This window comes from Callorhinus ursinus, unplaced genomic scaffold, assembly GCF_003265705.2.
Source record: "Callorhinus ursinus isolate GAN/ISIS: 27379988/994484 unplaced genomic scaffold, GSC_fseal_2.0 scaffold3, whole genome shotgun sequence".
NCBI lineage: Eukaryota > Metazoa > Chordata > Mammalia > Carnivora > Otariidae > Callorhinus > Callorhinus ursinus.
The window spans coordinates 75,924,729-75,943,235 of NW_027397065.1; the positions used below are offsets into that span (position 1 = coordinate 75,924,729).

At 35.2% G+C, this 18,507-nt stretch overlaps 1 protein-coding gene across 3 annotated transcripts in view; it reads left to right on the top strand.

Moving 5' to 3' along the window:
• CDH12 (cadherin 12) overlaps nucleotides 1-18,507 on the top strand; it is a 370,554-nt gene that overhangs the window by 272,848 nt on the left and 79,199 nt on the right. For 2 of the 3 annotated variants that reach the window (XM_025866676.2, XM_073891067.1), the window contains exons 4-5: nucleotides 5,060-5,179; nucleotides 17,674-17,841. In XM_025866676.2, coding sequence (XP_025722461.1) covers nucleotides 5,060-5,179; nucleotides 17,674-17,841 — 288 coding nt within the window. The remainder of the gene's footprint in view (nucleotides 1-5,059; nucleotides 5,180-17,673; nucleotides 17,842-18,507) is intronic. The other variant, XM_025866677.2, reaches the window with a different exon arrangement.

The following is an 18,507-nucleotide window of genomic DNA, read 5'->3' on the forward strand; positions in this document are numbered from 1 at the left end:
AATACATAATGAACTGAGTTTCAAAAAATGAAAATGTATTAAGACTGTTGGGAATACAGGGGAGTGTACAAATTATGTCTGCTTGGGAGGAGAAAAACATTCACGGAGGTGACCATGGACCTGGGACTTCAAGGATGTATAGGATTTCTCCAGATGGTGGAGGAAAAGCGCTCCAGGTAGCAGGAGCACGTGGGCAAGAATACAGAGGCATGAAAGAGCCTCAGCTACAGAGTAGCTAAGTACCTTTCAGCCTTGCAATTAGAAAAGTGAGGGTCCAGACCAGTTCAGACAGTTGAAGGATGATAAAAAGCAAAGAACATATTGAATGAGTAGAATATTTTTATACATCTAGGAAATTAAAAAATTATGGGGCAGGTGCCCCATAATCCACTTATATTTTCAATGTGTTTCTAGCAAGTATTTTTAACCCCCAAATGTAAAAAATACATAGAATATAGAACTATCATGCTGGAGGTGGATTTACCAGAATAAATAGTTATGCAACACATTGCTTTTTATGGTTGAGAATAGTACCTGGTATATGGAATGTACCACTGAACATTTGTTGATTGAAAGAAGAAATGAATCAATCAGCAAGTTAATATCTACTTGGGCAGAAATTGTGACTTAGGGCTCAGTTCTACTCCCACCTCTCTACCATTTTATATAAGCCCAATCTTGTTGACATAAAGGACATTCTCATATGAAAAAAAACTGAGGGGCGCCTGGGTGGCTCAGTCATTAAGCATCTGCCTTTGGCTCACATCATGATCTCAGGGTCCCGGGATCGAGCCCCGCATCAGGCTCCCTGCTCGGCGGGAAGCCTGCTTCTCCCTCTCCTACTCCCCCTGCTTGTGCTCCGTCTCTCGTTATCTCTCTCCCTGTCAAATAAATAAATAAAATCTTAAAAAAAAACCCTGAAATCATCATATTACAACTGTGAATTTACAAAATGCAACTAGTTTTTCAAATATATTTTGACATATACATACATGCACACTAAAAATTCTATACAAATTGGTTCTCATATTAACTCTCAAGTATTTAGGTATTTTAGTGAAACCCTTATTTAGTTGCAGTTTATATCAAATGGACTTCTCCTGAAGACTGTTCCTTCTAGGTGATATTTCTATAACTCTGACTGTTAACTTTTCCTGTCCCTTGCTCTTGTACATATGTGCACATATATATAATATTAACTTATATAGAGAGTGACTGCCTGAAATTTAGAATTTAACTATTACTATAAAATAACCTTTTTTCATAATAGCTGTATTTTTAAAAAATTACATGAATTAATTTACTACCGATCAGAGCAGTGTTACATGGAAAATTAATTGGTTCAATATTCTCAATTGCATATTGTACTCTCTGTCTCCAGCTGGGTATAAAGGAATGATTTCTCTGTGAGTTTCATTCTCTCTGCACTTCAACATTTGGAGTGGTTACATTGTCACTCTGAATTTGGGTGATAAGAGAATAAATCCCAAGATGACTGCTACGTACCAGCAGACTACTCCAGGTTTTGCGGCCATCATTGACTATATTCTTTCTTTGTTGCATATTAAAGGTGTTCCCAGGTGTAACCTCCTGCTCCCACCTCTTGGGTATTTAGTGTTTAACAGGGTCAGGAACTGCTGTACCATCCAAGCACTGCAGAAGGTATTATTTTGAGACTTACATGCTCCAGATAATAACTGAGTCTGCCCAATGAAGGGGATCTCCGTCCTTTGCATCAGTTTGTAAGATGTCGTGGAGCATCCAGCAAAACAAGCTGATATAATGATGTTTAACTGTGTCCTTGTAAGCACCTATAGAGGCAGTTCTAAGAGCTCTCAGATAACATATGGTTCTTCGTGAATAATCTTTTCACTAAGCTGAAGATAATTTCTACTGTAACTGAGTGGGCACTCTTTTTTTTTAAGTTTTTATTTAAATTCCTGTTAGTTAACATACAGTGTAATATTAGTTTCAGATGTACAATACTGTGATTCAACACTTCCATACATCACCCTGTGCTCATCACAAGCGCCCTCCTTAATCCCCAACAGCTATTTAACACATCTCCCCACCCACCTACCCTCTGGTAACCACCAGTTTGTTCTCTATAGTTGAATCTGTTTCTTGGTTTGCCTCTCTCTTTTTTCCCTATGCTCATTTATTTCTTTTTTTTTTTAAGATTTTATTTATTTATTTGAGAGAGAGAGAGAATGAGAGAGAGAGAGAGCACGAGAGGGAAGAGGGTCAGAGGGAGACGCAGACTCTCTGCTGAGCAGGGAGCCCGATGCGGGACTCGATCCCAGGACTCCAGGATCATGACCTGAGCCGAAGGCAGTTGCTTAACCAACTGAGCCACCCAGGTGCCCCCCTATGCTCATTTATTTCTTAAATTCCACATATATGGGGCACCTGGGTGGCTCAGTCTATTGAGCATCTGCCTTTGGCTCAGGTCCTGATCCCAGGGTCCTGGAATCGAGCCCCATTTCGGGCTCTCTGCTCAACAGGGAAGTCTGCTTCTCCCTCTCCCTCTGCCCTGCCTGTGTGTTCTCTCACTCACTCACTCTCTCTCTCTCAAATAAATAAGTAAAATCCTTTTTAAAAAATTCCATATATATGTGAAATCATATGGTGTTTGTCTTGACTGGCTTATTTTGCTTAGTGTAATGCTCGCTAGTTCCATCCATGTCATTGCAAATGGCAAGGTTTCATTCATTTTTATGGCTGAGTAATACTCCTGTGTGTGTGTGTGTGTGTGTGTGTGTGTGTGGGTGTGGGTGTGAGAGAGAGAGAGAGAGAGAGACACACACGCACACACACACACACACACACATTTTCTTTATCCATTCATCAGTTGATGGATTTTGGGCTGTTTTCATAATTTGGGTATTATAGATAATGCTGCTATAACCATATGCTCAATAAGAAAGACAAAGATGAATCATATAGTATCATTCCTTTTACATTTTTGTTTTTAATATTAATATGAACCTTAACTAATATACAGAAAAATAGTTTCCTCCAAAAGGAGTTTTAAATGCTTTATGTTAATCATTTTTAAATTTAAACTCAAATATTTAAAAGAGTGTATTAAGAAATATTCCCTATTTTATACATCTTTGTCTTTTTTATTGAACATATGGTGTGAGTTAGGTTATAATTTATTAAATTTGTCACAAAACATTTCTTAGCAGATAATTTTTCTTCAGATATACCTTTTTTTTTAATTTTATTTATTTATTTGACAGAGAGAGATACAGCGAGAGAGGGAACACAAGCAGGAGGAGTGGGAGAGGGAGAAGCCGACTCCCCGTGGAGCAGGGAGCCCGATGCGGGACTCGATCCCAGCACCCTGGGATCATGACCTGAGCCGAAGGCAGACTCCCAACGACTGAGCCACCCAGATGCCCCCAAATATATCTTTAAAGAAGAATAATCCACAGCTTTTTAACTACAACATTTCTACCTAGGATTGGGGAATTATTTAATATTTGCCGACTTTGCCTATACAGCCCATGTACAATGCAGTGATGATAATGATCCAGGTCATACCAGAAAAATCACCGTGTGACAGAAAGGAGGAAAGGGGGGAAGTTAGTCTTGCAACCGTTCATTCCTACAACATTAGGGATAACATAGTTTTGATGACTATCTAATATAGGTTCTTAATTCCTATTTGTCAAATAATTATTAATGATGTTGTAAGTATTGATAATGATCATGATGGTGATGGTGGATGATAAGGGGCATTATCATTCTTGACATCTCAGAAATGTTTGCCTACTTTCCTTCTGGAAGTTTCCTTTCCTGGGAAAGACTGTTGAAATAAAACCTATCATTCATCTCTTGATATAGCTAGAACTCACCAAAAGCATTCTTAAAATAAAGCATTTGGTATTGAATGCCTACTCAATGCCATTTGCTATTGAATGTCTACTAAAAGTTATCATTTTTAATTTTTTTTTTTTTTACTATCCTAACAAACAGACAAAAGGGTAGAGAGGAAGAGATGTTTCATTCTCTTAGTTTGCAAGTAAACCTTTAAGATTTAGTTTTTTCCAGTTTTGTACTGCCTGAAAGGAAAAGCCTGAATGAATAACTAATTGGAAAGGAGAAACCTTTGTTCCCAAAGTTGAGCAGTTACTTTGAATGCCTCCAAGAATAGGAGCGTTCTGTCCATCTTATAACTTTGGGTGTACGCATCACTCCCTTTGTGCTCAGTAGAGATTTCCTTCTAACCATTAGCAACATATTGATTTTATTTATATCGAACTTGATAATTTTTGTTTTACTTTGTTCTCAGCTCAGTATAATAATGCTGAACATGATATGAAGATATAGTCAAAAATTTCTTAGGGAAGACTGAACTGTGACCATGAAAGTATAAGACAAGGATACAAGAAAAATCTCCCTTTAACTTCTCTTATTCAAAACATGAGAAAAGATACAGAGAATTTGGGTTGTCTTTAATGTTTCCCTATGTCACTGTATCCTTAGGTTAATTCGGTCTTGAGGCCTAGAGGTGCTCCTGGAGCTGTAATTGCAATTAGTTTTGGTTCCTCAATTTCTCAAATATTCTGTCCTAATTAAAGTCTTCCTACTGCTAGTATGTAGTTGTTGATTTTTAAAAAGCAATGCAAATTACTTACAGCCTCTAGAGTAAATCTTCAAACCTTTTAGTTTTTCTATTGATAACCTAATCATGAAATTAGAGCATCTATAGTAAGCAAATGAGCTAATGTAAGCAGTGTCATGTTTCCTTTGGTGTATAAATCAATAAAGCTATCATGATGACTTTCAGTTCAATCATCTAGCTACTGGAAATGAACATAGCTTTTAAAATAGATTTTTAGAATATGTATCATTTGCACTAACAGCTATATTGTTGCCCAACATTTTGGTTATCATAATTACATCATTCTCAGAGGCACCATATATTCTCAGAATCACTGAGTAATGCCAAATTCCAAAAAAAAAAAAAAATGGAGTCCAGCAGATTAAAAACCATGACCTTGAGCTCTGTAAAACAAAGATGCTAGAGTCATACTGTCTTATTTTCCAGGTGCATATGTGCTCCAGGTCAAGGCCACAGACGCGGATGACCCGACCTATGGAAACAGTGCCAGAGTCGTTTATAGCATTCTTCAGGGACAACCTTATTTCTCTATTGATCCCAAGACAGGTAAATTTTTTATTAGAGACAACATTATCACCACCCCTTTCAAATATTTAAACTTTAATTAAATCTTGGCATGGGAAGTTACCTATTCTAAAACTGCAGTAAAGATTCAGAGTGCTGTACATGAAGCAAAGGAAGATAGGATCTTCCTTTGTGGCTGCAGAACCATTTCCTCTGGATTGACCCCTGTGTAAATGTAAGCCATTTCACATACATGTGTCAAGTTCCAATCTCAAGTTAGAGATTCCCTATGTGATTTGCTGTAAATTTTCAAAAGCCTGGGCATTTTTTTTCTTTTTGATTCTTCCGCATATAATAGCATCTCATTTCAAATTTTCTTGTTTAGGTTCGATTATATGGAGTGTGGGGCTTTATCAACATGCCGTAGGATCACGGAGCCTATTGCTGTATTTATCAAAGTTATGGATAATTGATTTGGATTTGGATGAATAGAGACTTTTGCGTCTAGCAGAGGGGAAAAAAGGGTTGACAGACTTGAAACACAAAGATCCCTAATTCTTCTGGTCTATGCTTTTGAAACTAGTCTAATTTTTAAGTCAAAACATTTGAATGGCGGTTTTCAGAGCCAAATATATAAGAATCTTTGAAAAGTATAGAAAGGGCAGGATATTATGCACATAGAAGATGTTGTGTTCCCTTTCAAATAAAAGGAGGTCCCTCTTCTCTAGAGAATCTGTTTTTTGAACACTAGATAGTTTTTAAGGAGATCCGGCCATGCTGACCATCAAAATAGGTATTCCATATCACAGTTAAAACAGAACTCCACAAAGACAGCTATTTTATAAACTCTTATATGGCACATTATCTTATATTTCTGAATGAATTCAATACTATTTATTACATTAGGTTATAATAATGAAATAAATTGTTAATGTACTAATGTTACTTTTTTAATTTGTAAATAAATTTTAAGGAATGATATCAATTTGAAAAGTCTTAATTTCAGACACTGTGTATTCAAACAGGCTTAACATTTCAAAATTAACATTTCCCCATAAATATTTGCTAAAATCTGGCATACCAATTAGATGCAGGTTAATTAATGATTAGCCAAGTTTTAATGTCACTTAGAAACAGAAAGTCAACTAAATAAGAACAGAGAACCTGTGAAAACTTTCTGCAAATGAACCTGTTATTCTCTCATTTTCTACTCTTCTCATTAAGCCCATAGAGGGACAGAAACCAGCAAAAAGTTATGGGAATAAGGCAGGAAGTTGCTTCCTTTTGTAAACCTAAAAAAGAGTAGTTTGTAATAAGGACAGCATCACTCTCTTAAGAAGAGAATCTAGAAAGGTTTGTTTAGGACATAAAAGCTCTTTTGGTTTGGAAAGAGGGTCAGAAACTAAAAGAGTGTTAAATGTGAAAACTGTGTATGATGGAGAAGTTACACCTATACTCTGAGTTATTTTCAAGAAGTATGACAATGAAGATAAGAAATTTGACAGTATCTGTGTTAAGGAACTTTGTGGTTGTTGCTTAACTGTGGGAAATCATATATATTTGTAGAAAAAAAAGAGAAAAGTTGTTGAGGAAAGAATTTGGGGAAGATGTTCAATGACGTTTATGATGGTACAAAATTCCAGAAGAACGAAGACAGTTTGAACAACAGTCTGAATATATAGACAAATATTGAAGGGAAATTATCTAAAATATAATAAGTCCTTTTATTAGATGAAAACATTATGGATTATTTCTTCTTCTATGATTACCCATCTTTTCCGCATTTCCCATAATGGATAATCTAACTAGAAACAGAATTAAGAGCAATATATGTGTGTTAGATCTCTTCGGCCTCTGAGAAGCGCTCCTCAGAGTCAGAGGGGAAGGAAAAAAGAAAAAGCAGTGTGTGCAGAGATTGGTGGAGGGGAGGTTGGGTATTAGAGTACACTTAGTTGTTTGTAGTGATTAATTCTATAGAATAGGTGAATTTATGTACTCAGAATAAGTGTGACAGAAGAAAGAAGAAGGAATTAATATTGATGAAATAACTATAAATGTAGTCAGTATCTAACTGAACAGTAAGAGAAAATCATACAAAGATGAATTTAAGATAGAGAATAGATTAAGAACATAATCATTATAGTCAGATTAATACCAGACAGACAATAATTATATGAGTCAAAACATTTTCTGTCCCCTTGGCTTTACTTGTTCAATATCAACTTGAGATGAATTTTAATGCCTTTAGAAAGTATTATCTTACAGGAGAGTGTGTAAATTCATAATATGCCTTTAATAACTATGTATTTATATTTTATGTAATGCTTATTATTTAGAACTAAATGTGAAACAATTCTGGCATAAACAATGAAATAGATTTTTTGAAGCATTGATTTTCACTGGAGACAGAAGTCTTGATACTAACAATGCCTCAGACCACTAGACAGGAAACGAGTGGATGATGAGGCACTTCATTAATAGAATGATAACTAGTTCTTCATGCACAGAAACCATTAAGAAGACTTTTCGTCAAATTTATCACTTTGTGGTACATAAGAGTCAATCAAAAATCAAGGATAATTGCAATTTCTCAGAAATAGTCTACCTTTGTTCCAGCCATATAGCTTCCTTTTATGATTCTTTTTGCTGTTATTAAATAAAATGCATGAAAAACTAATATTATCTAAAATTTTCCACACTGGAGTGTAGAATACACTTTAAAATAATTTTTAAAGGAAGAGTCTCATCAGAACTCCTGGTGCCTCAATATTTATGAAGAGATAAATATAACCATTTATTATTCATTTGGAATGAGAAAATAAAACATATTTCCTTAGTGATATTGCCTTTTGACAAACATTCCTAACATCTCTACCCAAGACAATATAGGAAGCTTATTTATAAGGAATATAAATTGATGCATTCTATGGAATAAGCTTGGAAATAATCATTCTCTTTAAAATTGGCTGATTTGGCAATTATTTGGCTTAACTAGAAATTATTTACTGTGAATTAAAGTTCACATACTTTCATATATACATATACTTCAAATGATTATTAAATATTTTAAAAAACTCAAACGTGATAAATCTATAAAACATTTTTTAAAGATTTATTTATTTGAGAGAGAAACAGTATGCACCAGAGAGGGGGAATGGGTGGAGGTAGAGAGAATCTCAAGCAGACTCCCCACGGAGCACAGGACCCTGAAATCATGACCTGAGCTGAAATCAAGAGTCAGACTTTTAAGCAACTTATCCATCCAAAGTGTCCCAAATCTATGACATCAAATAACATTTATACTCATTATACTTATTATTTATAAAACATTAAAATGTTTGTCATATTAGCATATTATGTATTTTTTTACTTAATGCTTTTATGCATTAGAAAAACATCCATAATCTATAAAACGTTAAGTATAGGCATTATAATACTTTATCCAGTGCATGAAATCAGGATGCTAAACATCTCTATAGGATTGATAATAGAATTATTTAGGAAAACAAATATTACTACAAATTATCAACCTCATGTTTTAATTTATATTTAAAATTCTCTTAAAATGTTTAAATTGTTCCCTAAATAATTTCAAAAACTAGTCTGAGTGGGTAACTAATTATTGCTATTTTGTGTATCATGTGGTGATGATATGTTACATTTATCCAAATGATCTGACCCTTAATTGAGAAAGCAACATTATGTACTTTACCTCAACATTTTTTTAAACCTATAAACTTTAAATGTTTTTGTTGTGATAAAATATACATAACATAAAATTTGCCATATTAACCATTTTAAGTGTACAGTTGAGTGGTATTGAGAACATTCACACTGATGGGGCACCTGGGTGTTTCAGTCGGTTAAGCATCTGTCTTTGGCTCAGGTCATGATCCCAGAGTCCTGGGATCGAGCCCCATATCAGGCTCTCTGCTCAGCATGGAGCCTGCTTGTCCCTCTGGCTGCAGCTCACCCTGCTTGTGTGAAAACATGTGAAAAAAAATTCACATTTTTAAAAAAAGATTTTATTTATTTATTTGAGAGAGAGAGAATGAGAGATAGAGAACACGAGAGGGAAGAGGTCAGAGGGAGAAGCAGACACCCCGCTGAGCGGGGAGCCCGATGCGGGACTCGATCCCGGGACTCCAGGATCATGACCCGAGCTGAAGGCAGCCGCCCAACCAACTGAGCCACCCAGGCGCCCCAAAAAAATTCACCTTTTTATTCAGTGGCTACTGCCATTCATCTCTAGAACTTTTTCGTTGATATATTTCTATTTATGTGCATTGTCAAAAATAATGTGTATTTATAAGTTTTTATTTTATGTATTTATATATGCCTTTATAGAATCCATATGAAAACAATTGAGTGAGGCTCGAGTTGAATGCACAAGCTACATTTTTTTCCCTTTTATTCACCTTTCTGCTATTTCATGCTCTGTGATTCTGTCGTAGCTTCTGTTTAGGGAAATCTGACAAATGTTGCTGAGAGAACTGACAATTTCTCAAGATTTTTACTCTTTAGGTCTGACTATCACCTTTTATTCAGGAATTATAATCTCCAGGTCTGTGTCTTAAGTGAAACCTCCTCTCCTATTCTGAATAACATTTATCCTTTCGGGTCTTTAACAATGTGTTGATGTTTTAAAGCCCCAGAGTATAATTAAAGCATGGGTTAGAATATATTTTGAGCTAATTTTGATACTACTGTATAAATATTTACAATGTTTCATGGCTTAAAATGCTTCTGATATTAATTCAGAGTAAAGTCTGAGAGATTTCAGATACCTTAGTTTTGAGGTGCTGGTGAAAGAAAGAGTACCTTCTTTTTCAAGGTCAGAATAAGAGTGTTTACCTACACAAAGTTGTCATGCCTTTAATACATTTTGCATTTAGACAAGGTCTGATTATGGGCACAGCAAGAGCAAAGAAAGCAATAGATGCTGATAAATATAAGGCAGGAAAAAAGGTCAAGGAAATAGACAATTATTAAGCTATTATATCACATATTACCTATTTTGTAATATTTTGTGTATGTGTAGTAAAACTGCATGGCTAAAAATGTGCTCCCGTGAGTCATTCCCTTTTATTCTGCATCGTCTCACTTCCTGAGCACTCTGTGTGAACTTTGCTTGCCTTATTTTAGAAATCATGGAATGCACACATCAGCAGGTAGAACTGAGAATGTTTGGCCTTAAAGGGAAAATACTCCAGGGGCATGTGATACAGGACTTTTGGAAGTTGTAGAGCTCTTATATCACAGAGAAAATGGCTCTGTTCTGTGCTGCTTGAGAGGAAAAGGGCTATAATAACTGGTATGAGTTACAGGAAAAATTTTGGTTTTACATACTTAAAAGAAGATGTCAGTACTTGCCCCTAAATAAGAGGAGTGCCTCACGAGATTGTGAGTTTCCCATTAGTGGAAGTGTTAAAGCAGATGATGAGTGATGAGCAAGTGGTGCTGGATTTGACTGTTTATTCATGTGATGCATGTTTATGTGATATTAATGAGAAAGCATCATTATGTATTTTACATACATAATGGCCTCACAGGTGTTTTGCTATTAGGATACCAAGATGAATCAATAGATCCTCAGATGGATCCCCATGTACTGGAGGGAGGCCATCAGGTCCTCAGAAGATTACAGTTGAATTTTGTAGGACAAAATACATAAAATGCTAATATGACAAACATTTTAATGTTTTATAAATAATAAGTATAATGAGTATAAATGTTATTTGATGTCATAGATTTGGGGTGCTTTGGGTAGATCAGTTGCTTAAACGTCTGACTCTTGATTTCAGCTCAGGTCATGATTTCAGGGTCCTGTGCTCCGTGGGGAGTCTGCTTGAGATTCTCTCTACTTCCACCCATCCCCCCTCTCTGGTGCATACTGTTTCTCTCTCAAATAAATAAATCTTTAAAAAATGTTTTATAGATTTATCACGTTTGAGTTTTTTAAAATATTTAATAATCATTTGAAGTATATATATATATATGAAAGGATGTGAATTTTAATTCACAGTAAATAATTTCTAGTTAAGCCAAATAATTGCCACATCAACCAATTTTAAAGAGAATGATTATTTCCAAGTTTATTCCATAGAATGCATCAATTTATATTCCTTATAAATAAGCTTCCTATATTGTCTTGGGTAGAGATGTTAGGAATGTTTGTCAAAAGGCAATATCACTAAGGAAATATGTTTTATTTTCTCATTCCAAATGAATAATATAGTTAAGGTGTGCTATAGGTGGGAAGAGGGTCTCTAAATTTTCTCCCTACTGAAGATAACCTGATAGCTCTTCTTGTCCACAAAATACATTTTTGGATCATTAGCAACAAAATTTTTAAAGTTATACATTTCATCTGTGTAATAGATACATTTTTGTTAATATTTTTAAAGAGTGCACTAGCTTTTAAAAACTCCATTTCACATTTTAGGCTAATTTAAGACTGTAATGAAAAGAAACTTTTCATATAAATTGCTGTAAAAGCAGGTCTTGTACAAGTGTTTTTAAATATGATTGAGCTGTGGAATTGAAAGAAAAAGCAACTTTACATTGTCAGTGCTAAAGTCAAGGTTCCCATCTTTAGCTATAATTATTTTTTTTATTCTACCATCTAGTAGCAGTTCCTAAAAGACTTGAGCATTATGATATATTGGCTAAGAGTCCAAGAAAGATTCGAAGATGCTATGCTGCTACCTTAGAAGTGGAGAAAGAAAGCCAGGAGACAGAGAAGAAAGACATCTTTTGGAAGATAAAAAACTGCAGAAAAGAATGCATCTAGCCACAACTTTGATCTTGGCCCTCAGGACCCATGTTGGACTTCTGGCCTCCCTAATTGTGGGATAATAAATTTGTGTTGTTTTTAGGCCCCTTAGTCTGTGGCAATTCGTTACAGAAGCAATAGGAAACTAAATCAGTATAGAATTTTAGAAAGAATGTCAAGAAAGTCCTTTGAAAAGGGCTTGGAGAAAACATGAAGGAAGTAGAGGAGCTCTTCATGAGTAAACCATGAGAAGAACATTCCCCACAGAGGGAAGAGATTGTGCAAAGCTTTGGTGACCGTAAAAGGGGGTTGTGAAAGATAAGATCAGAGTCAAGTGAGAAGGTGGAGATAATGTGAAGTTTTCATTCTGAGTGACTTGGATTTCAGAGTAGAGGGGAGTGTTATATGTTCATGCTCTCACCTCCCCACTATGACTTCTCTTTTAAGAACAAACTAATGACCCAGGATTTCTTTGGACTCTAATCCTCAGTGAGCAGAGAATAAAGCCATTCATCCATTGTTTCTCTTTCTCTTTCTCTCTTAATAGTCTCAAAATAATAATTAGCATTTTTCCAGCTTTATTGGGAAATAATTGACATACAACATTGTGTAAGTTTAAGATACTCAATGTGTTGATTTGATACACTTAAATATTGCAAAATGATTACCACTGCAGTGTTAGCCAACACCTCCATCACATCACATAATTCCCAGTAAGAACTTTTAAGAGCTACTCTCTTAGCAAATTTCAAGTATATAATATAGCAATATTAACTATAATTGCCATGCTGTACAGAGGATCCCCAGAAGGTATCCACCTCATAACTCGAAGTTTGTGCCTTTGACCAACATCTCCATTTCCCTCACTCCACAGCTCCTGGTAGCCACCATTTTACTCTGTTTCATGGAGTTCAGCTGTTTTAGATTCTACATATAAATAATATCATAGAATATTTCTTTTTCTCTCTCCTATTTCACTTAGCATAATGCCCTCAAGGTCCATTCACACTGTTGCAAATGGCTGGATTTCCTTCACTCTCCTGACTAAATAATATTCTTCTGTGTGTTTGTGTGTGTGTGTGTGTGTGTGTGTGTGTGTGTGATATTTTCTTTATCTAATCATCTGTCGAACATTTAAGTCGTTTCAGTATCTTGGCTTTTTATGAATAAAGCTATAATGACCATGAAGTGCAGATATCTCTTTTGAGATCCAGTTTTCATTTCCCCTGGATATATACAGAAAAGTGAGATCATTGGAAAATATGGTAATTTCATTTTTAATTTTTTGAGGAAACTTCACAGAATTGTCCATGGTGGCTGCACTAAATTATCTCCCCTCCAACAGTGCCCAAGTGTTCCCTTTCCTCCACATCTGCCAACACTTGTTATCTCTTGTCTTTTTAATGACAACCATTCTAACAATTGTGAGGTGATGATACTTTGATTTTCATTTCTCTGATGATTATTGATCTTGAGCACCTTTTCCTGTACTTGTTGGCCATTTGTATAACATTTTTTGGAAAAAAAAATCTGTTCAGTTCCTCTGCCCATTTCCAATCAGATTGTTCACTTTTTTTTTTTTTTTTTTTGTTACTGAGTTGTATGAATTCTTTTCTATTCTGGATATTAACCCCCTATCAGATATGTGGTTAGCAAATATTTTCTCTCATCCCATAGATTGTCTTCTCATTTTGTTGATTGTTTCTTTTGTTGTGCAGAAATCCAACTTCAGTTGGATCCCACTTGTTGATTTTCAAGATGTCTCCCAGAGGGTTTACTTGTCTTTGAAATCACTGTGTCACTTCTTATTTTCCCCTCTCTGGTCTTACTGGAACCATCCTTCTCCATAGCAGCATGCTGCAGCCACCTGCACTCTTCCGGTATGCTTTGAAGGGACCATTCCTGCTCTTACCAAGTACTTTCCTGCTTCCCTCCCTGGGATGTTCCTTCTTCGGTTCTTTCCAGGTCTGTCGCCTCCACTTCTCTAAGACTGCAACTCTAAAACCTTTTCTCAGAGACGACTTTTCTGACACCACTGTCAACGACACTTGGTTTCATTTCCCTCATAACGCTAATCACCATCTGAAATTAGCTTAATTATGTAAGTGCTTCTTTATGGTTTCCTCGACACTCCAATAAACACATGCCCATTAAATGTACATTCCATGAAGGAACCTTGTACAGAGACTGTATCAATTATCATCCAGATGGAAGCAGAGGACACCGAGTTGGGTAATTTGAGATTAGTTTAATAAAAAGATTGCATTTTAAATTGCAAGCAGACTGAAGGGAAACCCTACAGGATGTGGAAGAATCTGGAGAAAACACAACAGGTGGCTGTGGTCACTACACTAAGGTTGAAGGAACGAGAGGGGCCTGGAGACCCATGCAGTGTGGTAAGGGGCCAGAGCAGGAGACAGTGTAGGATGTAGGGGTATCCATGCAAAGAAAAACCCAACCTCGTTCTCCTTATACCGTTCAATCTCTTGCCAGTTGGCCTATTACAACTGACAACCAGAGAGCAAAGTCTAGAAAAGTGAATAAAGTGGATCTAGTGTATAAAGTGGCAAATGGAAGAGAGTTCGCCATTATACTATCAAACTTAATAACAGTGCCTGAATGAAACATATATTTTAGGACAAATGCTGACTGAATCTAGTGTCCTATGTCTCAGTCCTGCAATTCAAACCTCAACTCAAGAAATAACTCGTGTAAAACCATATGCTGGATTAACACATGTAACATTTTATGATTTTTCATATAGAGTATTGCATTATTTTCATCTCAAAATGTTATCAGAGTATTTAACTCATTTTTCAAAATAAGCTGAGATCCACCAAGACTAAGGGGCTTGCATACAACATAAGGGTCATCGCAGAGAGAGAATTTATCCCTCGGCAGACTAGTGTCTTTTGATGTATTATTTTAATTTTATAACTCTCTCGACCACATATTTTCATTCATATTGGCAGAAATAAAATCCCACTATTTTTCTCTTTCTTTTATTTACTCTAATATCTCAGTTATGTATGCTGGAAGGTTCATCAGGTACAAGACATTCAAATCATACCAGGATTCAATGTATACATGCCTACCCGCTCTTTTTCTTTTTCTATTAAATAGGATTTACTTCAGAATTATACCTAATTAATTAAATTTTGTGGTATTATTACTGTGGTGTATTTGGACTGTTCAGCAAAATGAATTTCTTAGGCTTCAGCTATTATCATGCAAGGCTATTGCTGTATCTTTATATACAAATACTAAGAAATAGATATGAACACATGAACTTAAACATAAGACCCGAAATAACAGAATGTAGCATTTCCTTTTGCTGGTTACATTCTATTCTAGGAGCATTTAAACTCAGTTCTTGGCAAGGTTCCTCCTTGCTCAAGATCATGCAATCTATTTTTGTTTGTTTGGCTTTAAATATTAGGCAATTGGTAAACAGTGGTGGTCCATAAGAAGAGTAATTTCTTGGAAAGGACACTATTTTTTACCAGGCTTATTCAATAGATTACAGTGTTTTAAGATTCTCTTCTCACATTTGAATTTTGTAGTCTGCCTGATTTCCCAGATTCTGCTTTGAAAAAAAATCTGCAAATATCATATTTTATTTGTCTGAGGTAGTGGCTCTTGAATAGAAATGGTGGTGGGGGAGGGGAAGCACATCATGGTCATCAGTGGTTTTCTTTGGAACTACATATGCAACCCTTTCCTCTCTCTAAATTCTAACAGATGACTTCCAGTCAAGCTGCATTACACTAAAGGAGGGCTAGAAGCAGCAGATAGGTCACCTATCAGACACAGGTGATGTCATGATGATAACTGTAACAACTTACCATAAAAAAAACAGCAACAACAAAAACTAGTCTTAAATAAGTGTGATAATGCCTATGTGTTCTCTTTTTCATAGCATCTTAATGTATGTATATACAATATATATAATATTAAGTATAAAAATTATATTTATACATTTTCACATTTGAAGTGAAATGAGTAAAGTAAAAATTATATATAAATGCATAGAATTATAAGTATAAATAGATACATGCATATAATTTTTGTATTGGAAATGAACTAAGTAAAAATAGATCTGGTCAGCAACAGGACAATAGAGAATGCATATGAATTAAACCCAGGCATTTCTCTAGAAAATATGAACATTCTAAGGCAGGCAGAAGTCATGTAACTTAAGCCGTGGGACCAAGTCACAGAGATGGCAGAGATGAAGAATCTTAGTTAAGAGACTTGGAAATGAAACATCAAGGATCTCAGCTGAAGAGAGAAAAACAGAGTGAAATAATAGAGTGTCAGTACCAATGCATGAATAAACAGCAGTAGCAAAATGGTGGAGCTTTTTTTTTTTGTAACCATTTCCTGCAGAGGGTTAGAAGAAATCCTAGATTGTAGTTAAATCTAAATTAGCAACAGAACAGCATTTGGTAAGTCAATAGTGGAAAGTACATATAAAATGCAGATGTACATTCAGTTTATGATTTGGATGTTATACTTTGTGTTGGTTCTCAATATTATATTTGTTATTCATATATGCTACTTTATTTAAGAAAGAGGACTATCAAATATACATAGGTTTAAGACAAATGCTCTGCAATTTCTCGCTAAAACCATAGGCTATAGGTTGGAATTTGGTATAAAATTTATTCATTATTTTATTTGCAACAAATCCAGAAGGTCTTAGTTATTTCACTATGAATAAATATAAATTAGTTCTCTACTTGGGCACAAGAGCAGAAAATGAGTAGGATATTTCAATATGCATATACACTGCATGATTCATGATTGTAAATTTAATTATTTATATACTCATTCGTTCATTCATTCATCAAGTCAGTCATTCAACTAGTCAGTTGGTCAACACATTCTTATTGAGTTCCTTCTAAATGGCAGACACTGGGGTGCCTGGGTGGCTCAGTAGTTAAGTGTCTGCCTTTGGCTCAGGTCATGATCTCAGGGTCCTGGGATCAAGCCCAGCATTGGGATCTCTGCTCAGCGGGAAGCCTGCTTCTCCCTCTCCCACTCCCCCTGCTTGTGTTCCCTCTACCGCTGTGTCTCTCTCTGTCAAATAAATAAAATCTTATATAAATAAATAAATAAATAAATGGCAGACACTGACCTAGATGCTGGAGTAACTTGGTGACAAGAGAGACAAGGTCTCTGCAGTGGCAAAGCTTAATGAGATCTAAGTGAAAAATCTGTGCCTAAAATAATTAAGAGGCATCCTGAGAGATGACATAAAATGCATGGAGGAGATATTTTGTGTGTTTAAAAAGTTAAGTAACAAATGTATTTTAGAAAATAAAAATAAGAATGGAGAAGAAAATAGCATTCTTTAGAAACCTCACACTAAGTGTAACCACTTAACTTTTTAATGTATATTTAATCTATGTTGTTTAACAGTTTCATTGCCTTTTGAAGATAGAATCATTCTGTATAAGTCATGTCTGACTTGGTTGACTTAATGAATAATGAACGTCTTTTAGAGCTGACACATTGTTTTTTGACCGTATTCCGCAATGCTACACAGCATTTTTCATTGTATGACTGTTCCCATGATACGTTTAATTGTATCCTAACCATTGGACAATTTGAGTGTTTCGCTTTTTAAAAGATGCATAATTTTGTTAGCATGTTTTTGCTAGTGAATCTAGATAGAATCTTTTCTTATTCCAGACTATCTGATCTCAGAAAGCACAATGTTTGTAATATTTATCTTTTATTATTTTTTTCCCTTAAGGTGTTATTAGAACAGCTTTGCCAAACATGGACAGGGAAGTCAAAGAACAATACCAAGTCCTCATCCAAGCCAAGGATATGGGCGGACAACTAGGAGGGTTAGCTGGAACGACAATTGTCAACATCACCCTCACGGATGTCAATGACAATCCACCTCGATTCCCCAAAAGTATGTTCTTTCCTGTTGAGTTTAAATTAGCACGGCTTAAAAAAAAAAATTCTCACATTTCATTGAATGTTACAGAAATTATAATAATTTTTCAGACACTTCTGGTCTTTAGGAAGCAGACACCAATAGATAAAAATTAAAAGACTTAAAAGAGTTTCATTTTCCATTGGAATCATGCTCAGTATGACTTTAATATAAAACAATACAAGTCAGTAATTGAACAATGAGTCTTATGTTATTGATTTCTATTCAAGTAAAATATTCACAATAGGTTGAAATCTTGCTCTCATTTTTTATTTGAAACAGTAATATAAATATGAAAATTCCACTGTAACTTGACTCATATTTATGACACGTATGACACCATATTATTTGCTCTATCATGCAATTAGCATAAGAATTCTCTGCCTTTTCTTTAGCTAATGTATGTGTTGAATCATTTCCATTTACTTCCATGTAAGTATCAGATGACAATACAGTGATGTTATTTACATTACTTTAGTCTTACTTTATTTTAGTTTGCAATAGGTGAAAATTGTTACAGTTTCTATGATAATAGAAAGGTTCACACCTGCATTTTCTCTGTAACTCTGTGCTTCTTACTGAAAATGAATACTTCTCACCTGTGTTACATCTAGTTTTCTTTTGCAGTATTACATTTAACAC